Source organism: Aspergillus versicolor (assembly GCF_001890125.1).
Source record: "Aspergillus versicolor CBS 583.65 unplaced genomic scaffold ASPVEscaffold_2, whole genome shotgun sequence".
NCBI lineage: Eukaryota > Fungi > Ascomycota > Eurotiomycetes > Eurotiales > Aspergillaceae > Aspergillus > Aspergillus versicolor.
Genome location: NW_024467525.1, coordinates 503,336 through 520,033, shown reverse-complemented (window position 1 = coordinate 520,033; position 16,698 = coordinate 503,336). Strand labels below are relative to the sequence as shown.

Genomic DNA, 16,698 nt, shown 5'->3' with positions numbered 1-16,698 from the left:
GTTCACAACATTTTGTATTTACAAAGCTCAAGGTACACTCCGATTCATCCTCCTTCTGTCAAACTAAACTTCTTCCTGTCTAAGCCACCTGTCCGAGGCGATGCACTGAAGTTGCACTGTCTCTGCCTCGCTGGTAGCGCCGGCGGCCTTGTGAGATGGACAGGACCGCGCTCCACTTGGCTGCATTTCCGGTGCCACTTGATCCAAACACCACGAGCTCGAAACTCCGGAACCCTGTCAAGTATTAATATCTAAGCAATATGGTGTGTCCATATATTGATATTTTATTGGGGCTGTGTTGAGTGAGTACGAGCCAAAATCCCAAAGCCCTCCTCCCCAGGGCAGGATGACTACAGTTGGTGATGTCGACTCGCAGCTCCTTTTGGCCCTCGAGAAGCGGCGCTGCTTTCCCGCATGAAGACCCTGGCTGGTTGCCAATGGGATACAATTTATTATGTGCCAAGTGTCGATCCAGGGCCGCTTCTGTGTCTCAGAATTGTCCCCTACAGCACATCTCCCCCTTCTAAAAATATTAAGCGCCCAACCGGTGGACTACGGAGGGGGAGCATGCAATGGCGGTTAACTCTACGTTATTTAAAGTGGCGGGCTTTGCCGCTGGCGCAGAGGCTCTTGAGAGACTTAGTTTTTCTCTTTTGTCTCGCTGTCGCTACTTGCTGTTGGAGGCATATATATGGTTTATATGCCTACTAGTATTCACAATGGGCGACTTATCTTCAGGTAAGATCTTCCATAAATGCCCCCGACAGGTTACCTCAACTGACCAACGCATGAATAGTTGGTCCCAAAATGGGTATGAAAAGTGGTATCCACTGGAGGGTGCCCACAGCGATGATTGTATGCTTCGTCCTTGGATTGGCACTGGCCATCAGCCACCATTTTTACTACAACTCGCTGAACGACACTACGGTCGGGAGCCCGACTCAACAAGCATGGTCACTACGGATTGGCACTGGAATGGCCTTCCTGACAAAAACATTCCTAACCACGGCAGTTGGCCTTGCTTGCGTCCAGAACCTCTGGTGGATTTTGCGGTTAAAGCCAGTGAGATTATCAACTTTGGATTCGATGTGGGATATTCGGGGCAGCATCTTCAACTTCTTCGATTTCCACATATGGCTCAGGGGCCCAAATGTAGCTATTTTGGGCCTCATATCATGGTAGGTTGTCCCTCGTTTTCTGCTCTGAACTTAGAGATTGAGTGCTGTACAGGACGATTCCTCTGGTTACAGTCGTGACACCAGCAACCCTGTCAGTGCAATCTACTTTGGTGTCGAGAGTATCGCCGCAGCAACTTTTGCCGGACTTTGATTGGAGTTTCTACAAGTACACGACTATGGGCGACGCCGGGCCAGGCGCACCAGCTCCAATCGTCACTCGTTTTGTAAGCGGCGTTATTGTGGAAGGCACGGCCCGCAAGCTTTCCGCACCGGCGCCAAACTCGACTTACACGCATTCTTTTATTGCGCCTTATATCCAGTGCGAGAAGGGTAGAGAGAGTATCAATGCATCAATGATGGACTGGCACGCTCGTTCTGATATGTATAGGACCGGATATCTGGGCTTTGAAGCAACATCCGGGAATATATCCTACGACCTTGATATGGCCTTTGACTACTTCAACCTCGCCGGCCCGTTTCCAGACACGCCGCTAGAAGAGGATCTTGTGGAAAAAGTGATCCTAGTTGTAGCCCCATTCTTGCCGAAGACGTTGGTAGAGTGTGCGCTGTATAACGCCACTTGGACCGTTGATTTTGGTTTCCACAATGGAGAACAGACTCAAAATATCACTGACATTTCAATCCTCAACCGCGTTCCCGCTCATCCAAAATTGCAAGAGACAAAAGATTCAAAGCTAGATCAAGAATTCGGATACGCTGCAATCATGAATGTGTTCAAAGAGATGTTTGTCGGTAGATGTCGTTACAACCCTCTGGTCTGCGCAGACACGCAGATTCTCAAATCGGCTCTCAGCGACACGAAAGAGACGTATGGGCTGCTGTGGTCCGACGACCCAGATCCAGATGTTGGTGACTTTCCGACTTTTGTCGATGCTGCCAATCAGCTAGGAAAAAACATAACTCTTAGTCTACTTGCCGATCCGTATTTCCAGTGAGCATATCTATCTATTTCTCCCTACAATACCCATCTTACGTCGCCCTGTCAGTTGCCTAACTTGACTGATTAGTCTGAATTCCTCCTACGCTCACACCATCAACGTGACCATCTACGAGCCCGAAACTAGGTATATATACGCACAGAAAAACCTTTTTATTGCCTATGGCGTTGCGGTCTTCGTCACACTACTGTGCGTCATCGCCGGCTTCCTTACAATGTGGGATAATGGGGTTGCCTTTACCGATTCCCTCTCTACCATTCTCCGAACAACCAGAAGTAAGAAGTTTGATGAGATCGTACCGGACGACAGCACATCCGGTGCAGACCCGCCGCCCCAGTCACTGTCCGACACTAGAGTTATGTGGGTGTCCTCTCGTGGCAGTGATGATACCGCTGCCGGGTTGAAGCCTATTCCAGCCGTCGCCGAACCGGAAAAGGCCGAGAATACGGGCTCATCGTCGCCCATCGCATTCGCCAATAGGATCTGGGAAAGAAAAAGTTATCATCAGACTTCAACGCGTGCCGATAATACGTCCCCTGAGGGATTCATCTAGGTGAAAGCGGACTGGCTCTATATTGATATTTATATACTCTATCATGTACGATGTTACGAATATATCAACAGCCACCAGGAACTCTACCGGGGAGCTATATAATCACTCAATAGTTCTGCTCAATTAATCTAAACCAGACAGCTCCCACTCACCCTCCAAAGGGTCGGGGTACCGTCGAACCCAGGCAACGGTTCCCTTGACAGGATCCATCACCGCTGAAAAATGCGTCATTTCATTCGTAGTTGGGAACTGCGTTGTCCAGCCTACGATTTCATCTAGCGTCGCTGTGACCTCCGCGTCGGGTAGGACATCATCGGACGCAGCCGTTGCTACAGCTGCCGAGGGAGAGACAGTCGTGGTTTGTCTCTGCGAAGACCGGGTTCTTCTCAACGGATCCTTCCGAGCTTGTGTGACTTGCAACGCACGCCGGGAGGCCTGTCTCGCCTCCGTGACTTTTCTATCCCAATGCGCCTGCATACATGCCCGCCGCTCGATGCTATCTTTGATAAGATTGGCCATGGCGATTGGCTCACCGGTTGTCAGCGAAGCACCTCGGTGTTCTTGCTGCGTGGAAGGATCAAAGTCCTGCGGGTCCGCACCGCGGTCACTGTTTGTAGCAACAATGAACGAAGAGCTAGATTCTACTGTCGTTGTCTTGTAGTCTTTCTCCAGCACGTGGGCCTCCCGCCCATCGCACAGTATTAGGTAGCAAGCCGTCGACGGCGTCCGTACGATTCTCGACACTGCTTCAGATAGAGAGAGCTGGTGCGCGGCCTCTTGTTTGCCTTGAGGATGCAACCAGGTGAACCGGCCCTGCTTTTCCATTGTCGAAGGAATAATCACCTGCCTCAGCACAGAAGCAATCGACCTCTTAAACCCAAGAAGAACAAGCAGATGAGAGCCATAAAACTTGGCCTGCTTCACCCACGAACTGGCATCATGATTCGGCCGGAAGTTCAGCGAGACACTGAGCCCTTGCCGGATTCCGGTAAGGACGCCGACAAACCCCACGTACGTGATGTTTGTCGCGAGCACGGGGCTATCCTCTCTGTCGTCGGCCACGAACTCCAGTTTCACGATGAGTTGGCGCAGTGCCGGCATGTCCCAGTCTAGGGTTCGGAAGTGGAGCATTCTCTTTTCCTCCTCCTCTCCATCCGCCTGTTCCCCTGCTGGTGATGATGACGAAGAAGAAGGCGAAAACAAAGCAGCGCCACTGGTACACCCCATCAATAAATCCAGGAGCACATTCAGCGCAACGACGAGATACATCTCGATGCCCGTCGCGTCGGCAATCCCGCGCAGCTCCTTCGTCTCTTCGCCATCGTGGACCCGGCGCAGAAACAATCGCGCTAGCGATTTTATACGCGGGAGATATGATTCTGGGAAGATGCCCAGGACGAGCTCGTCGAAGAGTGAAGTCAGTGCGCGCAGTTGGGGGCGGTAGAGGCGTGCGAGCGCGGAGTAGCGCTCTGCAGGGGGGAGTGAGATGTTGATGCGGTGGGTTGGGGGTATTTCGCCTAGGGAGGTCATTTTGGATGGTATTATTGTTGCATTGTGGGGTTTCCGGGGAAGGGATTTGGCAATGTGTTCACTGCCCTTGTGAGATTTGGTGAGGGAAGGAGGAGATGCAGGCAACACTCAGCAGTGCCTTGAGGACAAGGCTGCAGGCTGCAGGCTCACACTTCCGTCTTCAACTCTCTACAAACATCAAACATCAAGAACTTCATCATAGAAGAGCACTTTCACCAAAACAAAATTTTTAGCTATCTGCTGACTCCATCAATCCTATTTTCGCCGATGATGATCCAACATTTCCCGTGCCTGTCATGGCATCGCGTGCTGCCTGCTCAGCCCCCAATACCAACATGAATCATGCCACCCAAAACAACACTGACAACCGCCCAACTCCCCTATGCATCATGCCATAACAGCCACGCCCGTTCGCTCGGGTCAACTCTCGAGATATCCAGAATGCAGTTTTTTAGTTATATTCGTCCTCTTATTGGACAGTACGTGAACCATTCGGTTGCCAGCCCGATACTCCCCAAGAGCAGGCCTCAGACCACTCTGCCCGCTATGTGGCTACCCCATGAGCGCGGCAGATCATGCCTTCCTATCTACCTTGTCTATGGGATGCGGTGGTGAGGTGATTCGGAATCATGTCTTCCTACACCTCCGTCATTCAGTTTGGTCCTGAGGCTTTCAGTATAAAATGGCCGTCTATAACAGGGCGATCCCTACTTCGTTTCTATAATCATCAGTCAATCAATCAACTAAAGTAATAAAGAAAAGCTTTTTTTCCTCATACTCAATACCATTATCAATTGATACCGACCCCATCGTTTGAAGACCACCGAGTCAATTGATCGATTTGTCACAACAACCAGGGTTCAACCCAAACCAACAACAACAATGACAGAAACAAAAACACCATCAACATCAAACTCCCGTCTGCAAAACGACTTCGGGGCTGACCTTTGGGTTCGCAAGTCCACAAATCCTACTCGGGTGCGTGTACTCTCGCCTCCTTGGTACCTGCTATTATCATGTACGGCATGACTAACTTCTTTCGCAAATAGCACCCAACAGCAGGTAGAGGCCTCTTCGCCGGACTCCAAGACACGAAGAGCTACAACGTCGACAGCGGCTGGGCGAAGCGTAGCCATGACGAAACAACAGGCCTTTTCGGATGGCTGTACAACCGGTTAGTTGCCCGCTAGGGTTTTCATATATGGGCTGATGTTGACTGGGTCATAGTATATTCGGCGGAGCCTACCGCCCCCCGGAGTAATTGATACATTGAGAGAAGATAGAAATGGAGGAGTATGGAGTATCCGAAGTTATATAATGCCCGTTCGTTTCTAGCCTAGCCTAGTATTTGTCTCAGCAAAATATACAATTGCGACAATTAATACCATACCATATACTACCAACCAAGCTAAAAGAACGATTTAACACGACTAGAACTTCTTCAACGCAAACCCCCCATCACTCCTCACAATCGTCCCAGTAACAAAGTTATCCCTCATCAATCCCAAGTATGTCTCCGCCGCATCCCCCGGTGCGCCCACACTCCCAAGGAGCGTTTCCTTCCCAAACGACTCCAAAATGCCCTCAACCGTCTTCTCATCCCCAAACAAATCAAACAGCTCTGTCTTCACAGGACCCAACGAAACAACATTCACCCTCACCGGCGCCAAGTCAACAGCCAGCCCCCTCGCCAGCCCCTCAACAGACCCGCCACCCGCAATACCAAGCGCCATCCCAGGTCTAGGCCGCGAGATCAGCCCGCCCGATGTGTAGGTTATGGAGCTGGAAGCCGAGGCCGGCGAGGGCAAATACGTCGGCGCGTGTTTCGCAACGAGAGCACCACCAATGAATCGCACGGTGTTCAGAGACCGGATATAGGCGACATCTACGCCGGGATCTGTGGCTGGTAGGTTGCGCGGGACTGTGCCCGCCGTGAAGACTATATGGTTGATTGGGACTATATCGTCACCAGCACCAGCACCCCCTGATGCACCAAAGAGATCCTTGGCCGTGGCGTATTTGAATAGGCTCACGATGTTATCTTCAATCGTTTCATCGTTGCTCAGGTCGCACGGCTTCCCTGCGATGCGTGAGATGTAGGGTTCCTCGGGATAGAGCGCTTTGAGTTTTTCTATAGCGGTTTGGACCTTTTCAGGGCTTGATGAGGCGAGGATTATGGAGGCGCCGTGCTCGAGGGATGCCCTGGCAACGGCAAACCCGATCCCTGATGTTCCTCCGATTAGGATCACGCGGGTATTGTGGAGTTTTGTGGTTGAGATGAAGTTGGACATCTTGGACTTGAACTTGGACTATTTAGAGTTGATGAGAGAGGGGAGTTCTGGATGGAGAAGCAGACAGTGTTGGAAGAGAGGGAACCATTGGAGGGTTTAAATAGGGCTTGCTGTATACTCTATACGAGGAAGGGCATGGTCAATGGTGAGCATCACACCCCGGAGGTAGCATCCTTTGGCAGTTAACGCCAAATACGACAATACGGTTGGATGATAATTACGACTTTATCCACTTTAATGGGCTTTTTATTGCATTTGTCAGCTATCAAACGTCTCTCGGCGCTGTCATTTCATCCGACGGGGCAAGGAATTATGGATGGTGGGGGGACTTAAATCACTATGTCCGATATCTCCAGAGGTTGTGTCTTTGCAAAGATGTGCAATTAAACTACCTAAATGCCTAAGAATAGCACTCCATTCGCCAATTCAAGAGGAAAAATAGTGAGGTATAGTATCACAACGCTCTAGTCATTACTCCCAGCTCGAGATCTTCATTGTGCCCTTCTCCTGCAAGTTCTGGTGCATCTTGAAGGCCTGGAAGAGGAGGTGGGGCTCGTGACCCATGCCCTTCTTCAGGCACTCGAATTCGGCGCGGTCGAGGTAATCCTGCAGGATGGGGGTGTAGTCGGGGTGAGAGCACTTCTTGATAATGACCCGTGCGCGCTCTCGAGGAGAGAGACCACGGACATCAGCCAAGCCCTAATACGAGTGTTAGTCCCATTTTTCAATTGCCAGATTAAGTATGTTTTGACGGGTAGGTACGTACCTGCTCGGTAACAATAACGTCGAGATCGTGCTCAGTCTGGTCAATGTGCGTTGCGAAAGGCACAATGCAAGAGACACCAGTGGGGTCCGTCTTGGAGGGACGCACACTAGGCGTGTGCATGATACTGTACTTGGAGCTACGGAGGAAGTCGGCGGAACCACCAAGACCGTTGAGCATCCTAGATCCCATCACGCAGGTACTGTTGGCGTGGGCATAGATATCAACTTCAACAGGGGTGTTCATGCCGATACAGCCAAGTCGGCGGATGATCTCAGGAGAGTTGGAAACTTGCTGGGAGCGCAGGAGAAGCTTTCCAGCGTAGTGCTCCCAGTTGTCGTAGAAACGCTTGAAGCCGTCTGGGGAGAAACGGATGGAGGTGGCAGTGGCGAAGTCGAGGTTTCCACTGTCGAAGAGGTCGAGGAACGAATCCTGCAGCACCTCTGTCCACACCTTCAGGTTCTTGAAGTCTGCACCTCCCTTGCTGAGGCCGCCAACAACAGCGTTGGCAATGTTTCCAATACCGGACTGGATGGGGAGAAGGTTTGAGGGCAGACGACCGTGGTACACCTCATGCTTCAGGAACTCGATCAGGTTGGAGGCAATGGCCTGCGAGCCTTCATCCTCGGGAGCATTGGGCTGGGTCTGGTCGGGGTAGTCGGACTCGACAATGGCAACAACCTTCTCGGGGTCAACAGGAATGTGAGGGGTTCCAATGCGATCCTCAGGCTGCATAATGAGATACGGCTTCCGATTGGGAGGGCGCTCGCTCATGGAGATATCGTGCAAGCCCTCAAATGACGGGCTGGCGGTGTTGACCTCAATAATGACCTTGTCCGCCATCTGCACAATTTCTGGAGACGCACCAACGGAGGCTCCGGGAATGATCCCACCATCCTCTGTGATAGCAGAAGCTTCAATGACGGCGACATCAATCCTGTTCTTTGGCTTGTTCAGAGTGTACCAGCCCTAGGATAAATCAGTACTGCACTGCAGTTTTGTATTCGTTGGAACACATACGTAGGTAAGATCTGAAGGGAACATGCTGAGATGCTTATCGAAGAACTTGATCTGACCGCTGTTGATACCCTTGGCAATCTCTTTGCCGACCTGGTGAGGACTTCGGCGTTCGATCATGTTCAACCGAGCCCAGCGGTTCTCCGTCTCCGCGCCAGATGAGGCACCGACGAACAGTGTGTACTTAAGTTGGCCTTCCAGGCCATTCTTCTCGACGTGATCGGCCAACGCCGTGGGAACTTTCCTACGCAAGGGAAGCGACGTTAGCTACGCAACAACGTCGAATAATTTAGCTGGCCAAACATACTTAGGATACCCAACTCCAGTGAAACCGGACCAGCCGATGTAAGAGCCGTGGGGGAAGTGGTGAATGAGGTCCTCAGCCTTGGCTAATTTGCTGAGGTACGACGGCCGTCTGACACGGCTCCTTAAGAGATTAGAAACCGACATTGTGACGGAGAGAGGGATGGAGAGAGAGAAAAAGGAAAATAGAAAGAAGAAAGAGTGGAGAGGTTCTGTGGGAGAAGGAAGGGGGAGGGAGGGAATTTAAAAGGTGGATGCTCCCAGGTAGAAATACGCATGCCGCCACCCCCGTGTGGAGAGAGCAGCCTCTGGGAAGGCATATTTTACAGGGTAGCTCCAGAATTCCCACTCGGAGAACTGGAGTACTACTTGAAACTATTGATTGTAACAAGGAGCAGGTAGCTAGGCGACAAGTCGTACAGTGGATGCTGTTGTATACATAGCTCATACGATGTGAATAGCTCAAACCCTATTGCATTTTTCTACCACCAGGGCTGATGGTAATATGTGTTGGCTTCCCGGACCTTATAGCTTGTCCCAGCAATCAAAAAATGATCGTACCATTGCGCAATGGCATGTTACGCTGGTCCATCTGAGATGGATTCGATACTTTTTTTTTGGACGGAAGCTTGACGTCACCTCGGAGATATCTCGGTTCTGACGCTTCTCGCACGTCACACTTTCCACACAAGGTTGGATAGTAGCTTAGGGACCAAGGCCAGTTAGTAGGCAGGTATTAAATGTAATGAAGACAACTTATAAGTAGATATATCTGAACATAATAGCAGCTTGCCATCGATTACCCTGATCTTTAGCTTCAACTGTAGATGGCTGCTGATCCCGAGACATCTCCGGGTCTGGCCCAGTCTCGGTCTGTATCGGTAAAGCTGTTCGGCCACACGGAGCTTCCTTCAGATCTGAACTACCTGGACAACCCCAGAGCACCGCGCAGAGCCCCCCGTCTTCGGTACCTTTTCGGTTGCTGTCCCCGGACTAACGGTAGCTACGGTTGTCTGCTCTATGGCCTCTACGGTTCGCTGCCGAGTTCTGGAATCTGTGTCTTGCGCTAAACCATATCTAAAATACACATGAAATGTAGATGGGGAAAAAAAAAGGAAAAGACAAATCGCGAAATCAATACCCTCGACACCAGCCCAAGAATCACTCCCCTGTCAGGAGAGAACCTGCAGGGAGGATACAATAGCAGTAAACCCATTCGTACATCCGTTGGCCGAGCGCGCTGATCATGCCGTGTTAAAAGTAGACACACTGCTGTCGTAGTAAATCAAGACAGAAGAACAGAAAGAAAGAGCAAAACAAGGAATGGACATGAAAAGATGAACGTAGATTTTCCACCAAAGCACTCGTTGCGACATATATGACCAAACGAGGCTTCCAAGTTGCCCAAAAACATCAATTCCACCCAACCCCGAGCACAATCGATGAACCGGTATTAAAACCCCATATCTTAAACCAAACAGCTTGAAAAAAAAAGACGATTGATGGGAATTAGGATTCTTGAACCTCGGAAGGCTTCTCCGCGTCCGGCATTTCGACGTCCTCCTTGGGGCTCTGCTTGTCTGATCCGGAACCAGCGGGTGCACTTGTTTCGCGCTCCTCGGACCGCGTGCCCTTGATCCAGGAACGGAACTGCTGGTTCGATTCGTCGACTTGGTCTTTGCTGAGCCCATGGGCCCAGCTGGGGTTGTTGACGAACTTCTCGGTAAACCGATCGCGCCGTCTTTCCTTGACAGCCCCCTCTTCCTTGGCGACCTCCTCAGCCGACGACTCATCCGAAGGGAGATTCGGTCGCCACCACCAATCGTAGCTGCTAGGCTCGTAGAGGATATGATAACTGTTGGCGCAAATGCGGATAATAAGTCCGTCTTGGTGAACGAGTGGGCGATAGTAGCGGTTGTATTCTTCTTCTTGCTCCAGCTTTCCTGGAAGGTTTCGCTTCAGGAAAGGCATCCGCATCTGGGAGAATGGCACTCCCTCGGTTGGATCGCGCATCGTGTATGCCGAAACATAGTACGACCAGCGTGCCTCTTGGCTTAACTCTTCGTTTTCCAACGTGGCATCTTCTGGGGTGAGAAGCTGAACCGTCGTCTTCTGGGTGTTCGGGTACTGTGACAGGTTAGATGAGTTTGCTTATACGCAGGTAAACACTTACATAGGTTATGCGGAAGATTTCACTGTCCTTGACCAGCCGCTCGACCTGCTTACGGTACTGGATTTCCTGGTTGTGCGTTGTTTCCTCCTTGTCGCGCTCCTTGAAAAAGAGGTTGATGATGTCTGAACTGCGATCTTTTGAATCGCCATTGAAGATTGCACCAGCAAACTTGGCGATCCCGGTAAACATCTTCTCCAAATTGTAAAGCTGATAACCAGACCTCAAGTAGTAGCGACGAAGAGTTTCCTCCAAATGAGATGTTTCCAGATCCCCTTTGATGACCTCTTCGCACATTCGCACGATCTGCTGGTACAGATTGGCCTTCGGATCAGTGTCATAGAAGAAGTCTGTGGGAACCTTGTCGATGAGGTGGAGTTCTTGAGCGGGCTTTCCAACAAGGGCACGGCGCACATCATCATGAGCATCCTTCTCGTGTAACTTGATGCGAAGAAGACGGGAATACAAAATCTCAAAAGTTCGGAAGAAGCAGAAAATGTTCAGGTTTGCATACAGATGATGCGTCTTCTTTTCGTATGTCTCATTGAGATTGTATTCGCGCTGTTGGTTGAAATTTCCCTGTCCGGGATGCTCCATCCATTTCAACTCAGCCACGTCAAAAGCCTCTGTCGGGTCAGGGATAGGTGTGGATGGAACAAGAGCGGCGTCCGGGGTACCGTCGCGGCTGGCGGGAGCGCTGCCTTCTTTATCAGTCCTGCTTGCCTTTTCACTGCGGCGTTCTAGGACATCACGGAGAAGGTCCATTTTCTTATTTGTAAGCCCCTTCCTGCTGCTGCTGCGAGGTGTTGCGGCGTCATCAGCAACCGAGCTATCATCTTCACCCTCGTCAACAGGTGAGGTTCCACTAGAAAGTTCGTTCATGTAAACATGGAAGGTGTCACGGTCCATACCGAAAAACACCGGAATAAAATCCTTGATGAACATCATGACCTTTTGTGGATCGGCACCGAAGCCCGCCGAGTTGCGATCGATGAAGGCCAGAAGCAAATGAGTGGCATCAATGAGCACCGCCGGATCCGTAAATGTGAACTCGAACTGGTATTTGGGAACTTGAAATCCGCTCTTGCGAAGGTTCTTACCCTCCTCGTGCTTGGCTTGGATTTCAGTCTGGATATGTTTGGCGACAAAGAGCTTCTTGTCGGATCCCTTGCTGGCAATTGCTTGATGGTCAAGACTGCGCCAATAGGCCTTTTGCATCTGCTCACGCCAAATCTTATCCCATTCGCGCTGGCTAGCCTTCCACTCCTCGCATTTCTGTTTCAATCGGAACAGAACAATGGGAAGAACATGGCAAGGTCGCTCGAACATCTCTTTGATGATTCTCTCTCCACGCTGTCTATCATAAATCTTCTTGATAACACGCTGATAGATCGCTTCACTCTGGCCTCCGAGACCCGGGGGGAGTTTAAAGGACGCCCTCTCAGGCTCAGTCATAACGAGGAACTGCTGAACGATGGGCTCAATAAGCTGAATGGCCCGATTGCAGGCTTCGATATGGTGGTCATAGTCGTGCCTATCCTCTTCGATACGGTGCAAGGCGTCTTCATATTGATTCTTCCGGTGAGCAACGAAACCGGAGTCTTCGGACGCCCAAGTCGGGTGGGAAGCCCACTCGTCATTCAGAACGCTGCGACACAGCTGGTCACGTCCGCTACAGGGCTTCTGTCGCTCACGCTTGGGTAGGAGTCGATAGCTCGGTCCAAGTGAACGGCAGTGAGATAAATTGACAATCCCAGGCTCCTGTTTCGGCTTAAGCTCGATAATCTTGTCCTCCGGCTCCTCGACGTGCATGAATCGCTTGAACCAGGCCATAAGTTCTGGGTTCGAACCGATATATCCAGCCGCCCTCTTCACTAACACATGTCGGTCGATAAGGTCTGTTGAGTAGAGGTTACACAACTTGAGAAATTCGCTAAATGTTTGCTTGTTCCCGATGTATTTCTTGACCCGATCGAAGAATGCAAATTCTTCTTGTGTCGGCGTCAACGAGAAAGTTGGCTGAACAGGCTCAGGCAAAGCTGGGACAAGAGTGGGCGAGACAAGTGGAGCATCTCCCTGTGATGGTTTTGTATGATGGACCTTAGCTCTCTGTATAACAGTCAACATAGCGTTCGAAAAACATCATAAAGTAGTTCAAGCACGAAGGTGTGAAGGGAAACAAGGTTGTAGGGGTTGTAGGGAAGAAAATCAAGGTCTGTGTTACACCTGCCACAGTTGACGGATTTGAGGCCCAGGACCAAAAAAAGCGCGCAACAACAAAACAAGGCGCACAACGATTGAAAGAGGCAGGTGTATATGTGTGCAGCTTGACTTTGTTAAACTGGTGGGTATTATTGCAGAATAACTAACCTTGTTTGCATTGCTTGCTGCCATGGTTTGCCCGCGGCCTTGAGAGTCGCCCATCCGTGCAGTATCGACTCCCCCAGCCGGGCCAACACCAGATGCGCCCATGCCAGGGGCTCCAGGCATATTTCTACGCTTCTTGCCTTCCTTCGCAGAGTCCTTGACATTGAAGTTACCAAGAGGTGGCATCTTTACATCACGATTTGGAGTCTGTGAAGTGAGTGAACTCGATTGGAAGTTCGAGTCACCACGCAAGTTACTCATAGGCGCGGCCTCCTCTGCTTGACGCGCCGCGGCCTGCTGTTTTGCATGAGCAGCGGACTCAGGAAGAAACTGCTTGAAATCCTCTAGGAGGTCTGGCGCGGAGTTGAAAAGTTGCGTGACCTGGGTGTACACATCACCGATCGGTTTTGACTCCCGCTGATATGTTTGCAGGATCTCAAGAAACTGCTTGTATATCTCCGGGCGGCTTGAAAAGCGATTCTGCAGAAAGGTTAGTCTGTTAGTCCTTATCGGTTCAACAAATAAACCAAGCTAGGGATAGACAAACCTTTATCTTATTAACATAGCTGATGGCATGGTTAAATTCTACCGGACCACGCTTCAAATCTGCCTGCGCGCCTTGCAGGACATTAGAGCCAACACCTGCCAAACTATTCATGGGCTGACTTAAGTTGGCTCCTTGGCCAGAAGCACCAGAAGCCCCCATCAAAGACGGCCGGCCCAAACCTGCTGACGCCGCGGACGCTGCGCCTTGGAGTTGAGAGACACCGCGCTGGTCCTGCCCGTGCGTTGCAGCAGCACCCCCTGAAGACTGCTGCTCTTGTTGACCTGTGTACTCATAATGGTGGTCCTGCGATTGACCCTGTCCTGTTTGCTGTCCGAACATCCCACCGATTAAACGGGAGCCTGGAGAATAAGAACCAGCTAGGCTGCTCTGCGGTTGCTGAGACTGAGGTTGTTGTTGCCAACCCGGACGAGAGTGCTCATAGTAATCAGTACGGCCATGAGGTCCAAGCCCACCAGAGGGGGGCAAGTCCCCTGGACCATCTATATGGCGGGTACGAGGCATGCTAAGAGTATTTGTGCCTGACGGCGTGGTGACCCGAATCGCGTCCGGATTATCTTCGGTTCCACACTCAATCCGGTAACCAGGTGGGAGAAAAGTGTTGAAGCCCTGAATGAGTGCGGGGTGTCCATTGAAGAGGTTTGAAACTCGTTGAATAACCCCCGGCGTATCGATGCTGGAAGGGTCAGCGCATGATTCTCTCGACTGGCATTTGATTTACTTACGCTTGACTCTTGAAGTCTTTCATTATGTCAAGGAATCGGTTATATACGTCAGGTTGGTCCACAAAGCGAACTTTGACTTGATCTAGATACGAAAGCGCATCCTGGTGAAATCGTCAACTCGATCGTCCCTCGGTAAGCCATAGCAAAGGATTGTATGCACTCACGTTTAGAATTGGCTGTTGGCCCTGAGCAAGAGCTGCAACGTTTCCAGGGACTGACGGCCCAGACCCATTGAATGCCATCAATGGCTGACCCGGCGGCCCAGCAGCGTGTTGCATGTATGACCTCGGAGTGCCTTCACCGTGTGGGATCTGGGTGCCATAAATCCCACCGGGTCCGCCACCAGACGCTTGCATTGCGCCTTGAGGCCCATTGGTCGGATTTGCACCCAAACTAGACAAAAGGCCACCAGGGGCATGGATAGTATTTGGGACTTTTGATGCCACGGGCTGATGTAAAGGAATTGACCCGGTATGGCTCTGAACAGGATGGTGTTGCTGCTCACGTTGCCGTTCAAGCTGTTGGCGCTCGATCTGCTCACGCTCACGCTCACGCTGTTCACGCTCCCTGTGTACCATCTCCTCTTGACGGTGTCGTTCGAGAAGTTCCCGCTCTCTGGAATCGCGCTCACGTTCCTGGTTGATCGACTGCGGAGAAGGATGTTGCATTGCCTGGCCGATGCCTGGCAGTGAATGCCCAGCACCATGTGATGGCGCAGGGGGGTGTTGGCCATAGGATGGTGGTTGGTGAGGGTTGCCGTGGGTTTGGCTCAACTCCGCCAACCCGGGCAGCGAGTGCCCACCCGGTTGGGCGGAAGGATGGTAAGGCGCTAATGAGTTAATACAGGTCAGTCACCTTTGCAAGACGATGAGATGCAAATACGGCTATAACGAGGTATTTCTAACCGGCTGGAGGAGGGAGGACAGGCCCAGAGGGCTGCGAAGACGGACCTTGCTGTGGGTTTGGGTTTTGGCTGTAAGGCAGTCAAAAAAAAAAACAAAATTAGCCATTGCCCTTTTGTAAATTATAAAACAGATTGAGGACTCTTAATCACATACCCAAATGAGCCCAGTGGCCGAGGCGGTTGATTCATTTGATCCATGCCAGGGTGCGACGGGGGGCCACCTGAGTGCCAATTATCGTTCCCTGAGTTCATGATTTTCTGGCTGATGGCAGGGCCCTGAAGCACCTGATACTGACAGTGGTTTTTGAAGCACTCGGAAACAGAGCTGTCACTGTAAAAAAGAGGTAGAAAGCAGGTAACGACCCAAGCTCAAGCTGCAGGCTTCTATTCCTTTTCGCACGGATCAGTTTCTCTTCCCACTCATTTCACAGTAACATCACTGGATCTCGAGTCTGCCAGGCGCAGAAAAGACGAAATACGGGTCGAAAAAAAGATCAAGTATACAGGAAAGAAGGGTCTCAAAGGAGACAAAGGAGGTGGAAGGAGTATAACCGACTAATCAAGCCAGCAAACAGCAGACTTCATGAGCGACGATGGTTGCGCGCGACCGATCACGGATAGTCTCCAAGAGAGAAGGCGGAGAGAGTGTGGCCGCATTAATCTCAATATGGGTTAGCACCGAACTCTCGGAGCCAGGTTTTCCCGAGTTACCGGCCAATGTAATGACGTTCCCTTGGGATGATTGACTGCACGAATCATGATTGGTTAAATTCTGCAAGTTATGGAACCTGGAGTTTTCTACGTCATTGACATCCATTATCCATCCAATGCTCCATCCCTTGTATGAGTAAAATTGTGAATGAAAATACCACGGATTCATTACTTATCTACTTGAGTAACACTAAGCGGACTCCAATACTAATTCAATCCCAGTCAGTTGACTATGAAATCTTTCTATCTCGTCCACTGCGACAGCGAGTCGTGGGAGAGAAACTTGTCCCCCAATGCGACAAATGTACAGCTGCAGTTTAGACACAGGCAGTGAATACAGGTAACAGGGGAGATGGAAACATTCTGGGGCAGTAACCTGCGTCTTCTCGCTCTATGTGAACATCCATGAAAAACGCCCCTTCCAGCTCCTCCCTCAAGAAACCAACCAAACCACCAAAGTTGCCCTGGGAGCAATAGTAGAATGAGTGAGAACAATATCTCATAGTAAGTAGCGGTCGCGCAGATGAAAAGACTTGTAGTGGAGGTAGGCGACCTCCGACAAGCTGGAAAGGGTTGGAAACAAAATGAATGTTCTGAATGGGGGCCCGTAGCTTGCCATTAGTTTCCGATTACCCTGACACGCTGGTGCGACCGTTGCAGCT

The 16,698-nt window shown here is 50.8% G+C and overlaps 6 protein-coding genes across 6 annotated transcripts; 2 read left to right on the top strand and 4 right to left on the bottom strand.

Moving 5' to 3' along the window:
• Window positions 1–719: 719 nt before the first annotated feature.
• On the top strand, window positions 720–2,690 carry ASPVEDRAFT_79575 (uncharacterized protein; the record flags this gene model as incomplete). The annotated part of the gene is made up of 4 exons (XM_040816714.1): window positions 720–738; window positions 797–1,178; window positions 1,231–2,130; window positions 2,207–2,690. 4 exons carry the CDS (start codon window positions 720–722, stop codon window positions 2,688–2,690), a joined length of 1,785 nt encoding a protein of 594 aa, XP_040663659.1.
• An 18-nt stretch (window positions 2,691–2,708) lies between these two features.
• ASPVEDRAFT_437730 (uncharacterized protein) lies at window positions 2,709–4,391 on the bottom strand. The gene has a single exon (XM_040812898.1). The coding sequence runs from the start codon at window positions 4,218–4,220 to the stop codon at window positions 2,814–2,816; it is 1,407 nt and encodes a 468-aa protein (XP_040663658.1). The 5' UTR covers window positions 4,221–4,391; the 3' UTR covers window positions 2,709–2,813.
• Window positions 4,392–5,090: 699 nt separating this feature from the next.
• Window positions 5,091–5,541, top strand: ASPVEDRAFT_37356 (uncharacterized protein). Its single transcript, XM_040811447.1, has 3 exons — window positions 5,091–5,198; window positions 5,270–5,394; window positions 5,448–5,541. The coding sequence occupies exons 1-3, from the start codon at window positions 5,103–5,105 to the stop codon at window positions 5,479–5,481; spliced, it is 255 nt and encodes an 84-aa protein (XP_040663657.1). The 5' UTR covers window positions 5,091–5,102; the 3' UTR covers window positions 5,482–5,541.
• On the bottom strand, window positions 5,163–6,672 carry ASPVEDRAFT_37354 (oxidoreductase, short chain dehydrogenase/reductase family). The gene has a single exon (XM_040811446.1). The coding sequence runs from the start codon at window positions 6,509–6,511 to the stop codon at window positions 5,651–5,653; it is 861 nt and encodes a 286-aa protein (XP_040663656.1). The 5' UTR covers window positions 6,512–6,672; the 3' UTR covers window positions 5,163–5,650.
• Window positions 6,673–6,982: 310 nt separating this feature from the next.
• coaT (acetyl-CoA hydrolase ACH1) lies at window positions 6,983–8,741 on the bottom strand (the record flags this gene model as incomplete). Its single annotated transcript, XM_040809707.1, has 4 exons — window positions 6,983–7,210; window positions 7,278–8,243; window positions 8,295–8,535; window positions 8,599–8,741. 4 exons carry the CDS (start codon window positions 8,739–8,741, stop codon window positions 6,983–6,985), a joined length of 1,578 nt encoding a protein of 525 aa, XP_040663655.1.
• A 1,362-nt stretch (window positions 8,742–10,103) lies between these two features.
• Window positions 10,104–15,577, bottom strand: ASPVEDRAFT_24812 (transcriptional regulator SIN3; the record flags this gene model as incomplete). The annotated part of the gene is made up of 8 exons (XM_040809706.1): window positions 10,104–10,721; window positions 10,768–12,873; window positions 13,135–13,611; window positions 13,679–14,372; window positions 14,422–14,522; window positions 14,586–15,250; window positions 15,372–15,394; window positions 15,480–15,577. 8 exons carry the CDS (start codon window positions 15,575–15,577, stop codon window positions 10,104–10,106), a joined length of 4,782 nt encoding a protein of 1,593 aa, XP_040663654.1.
• Window positions 15,578–16,698: the final 1,121 nt, after the last annotated feature.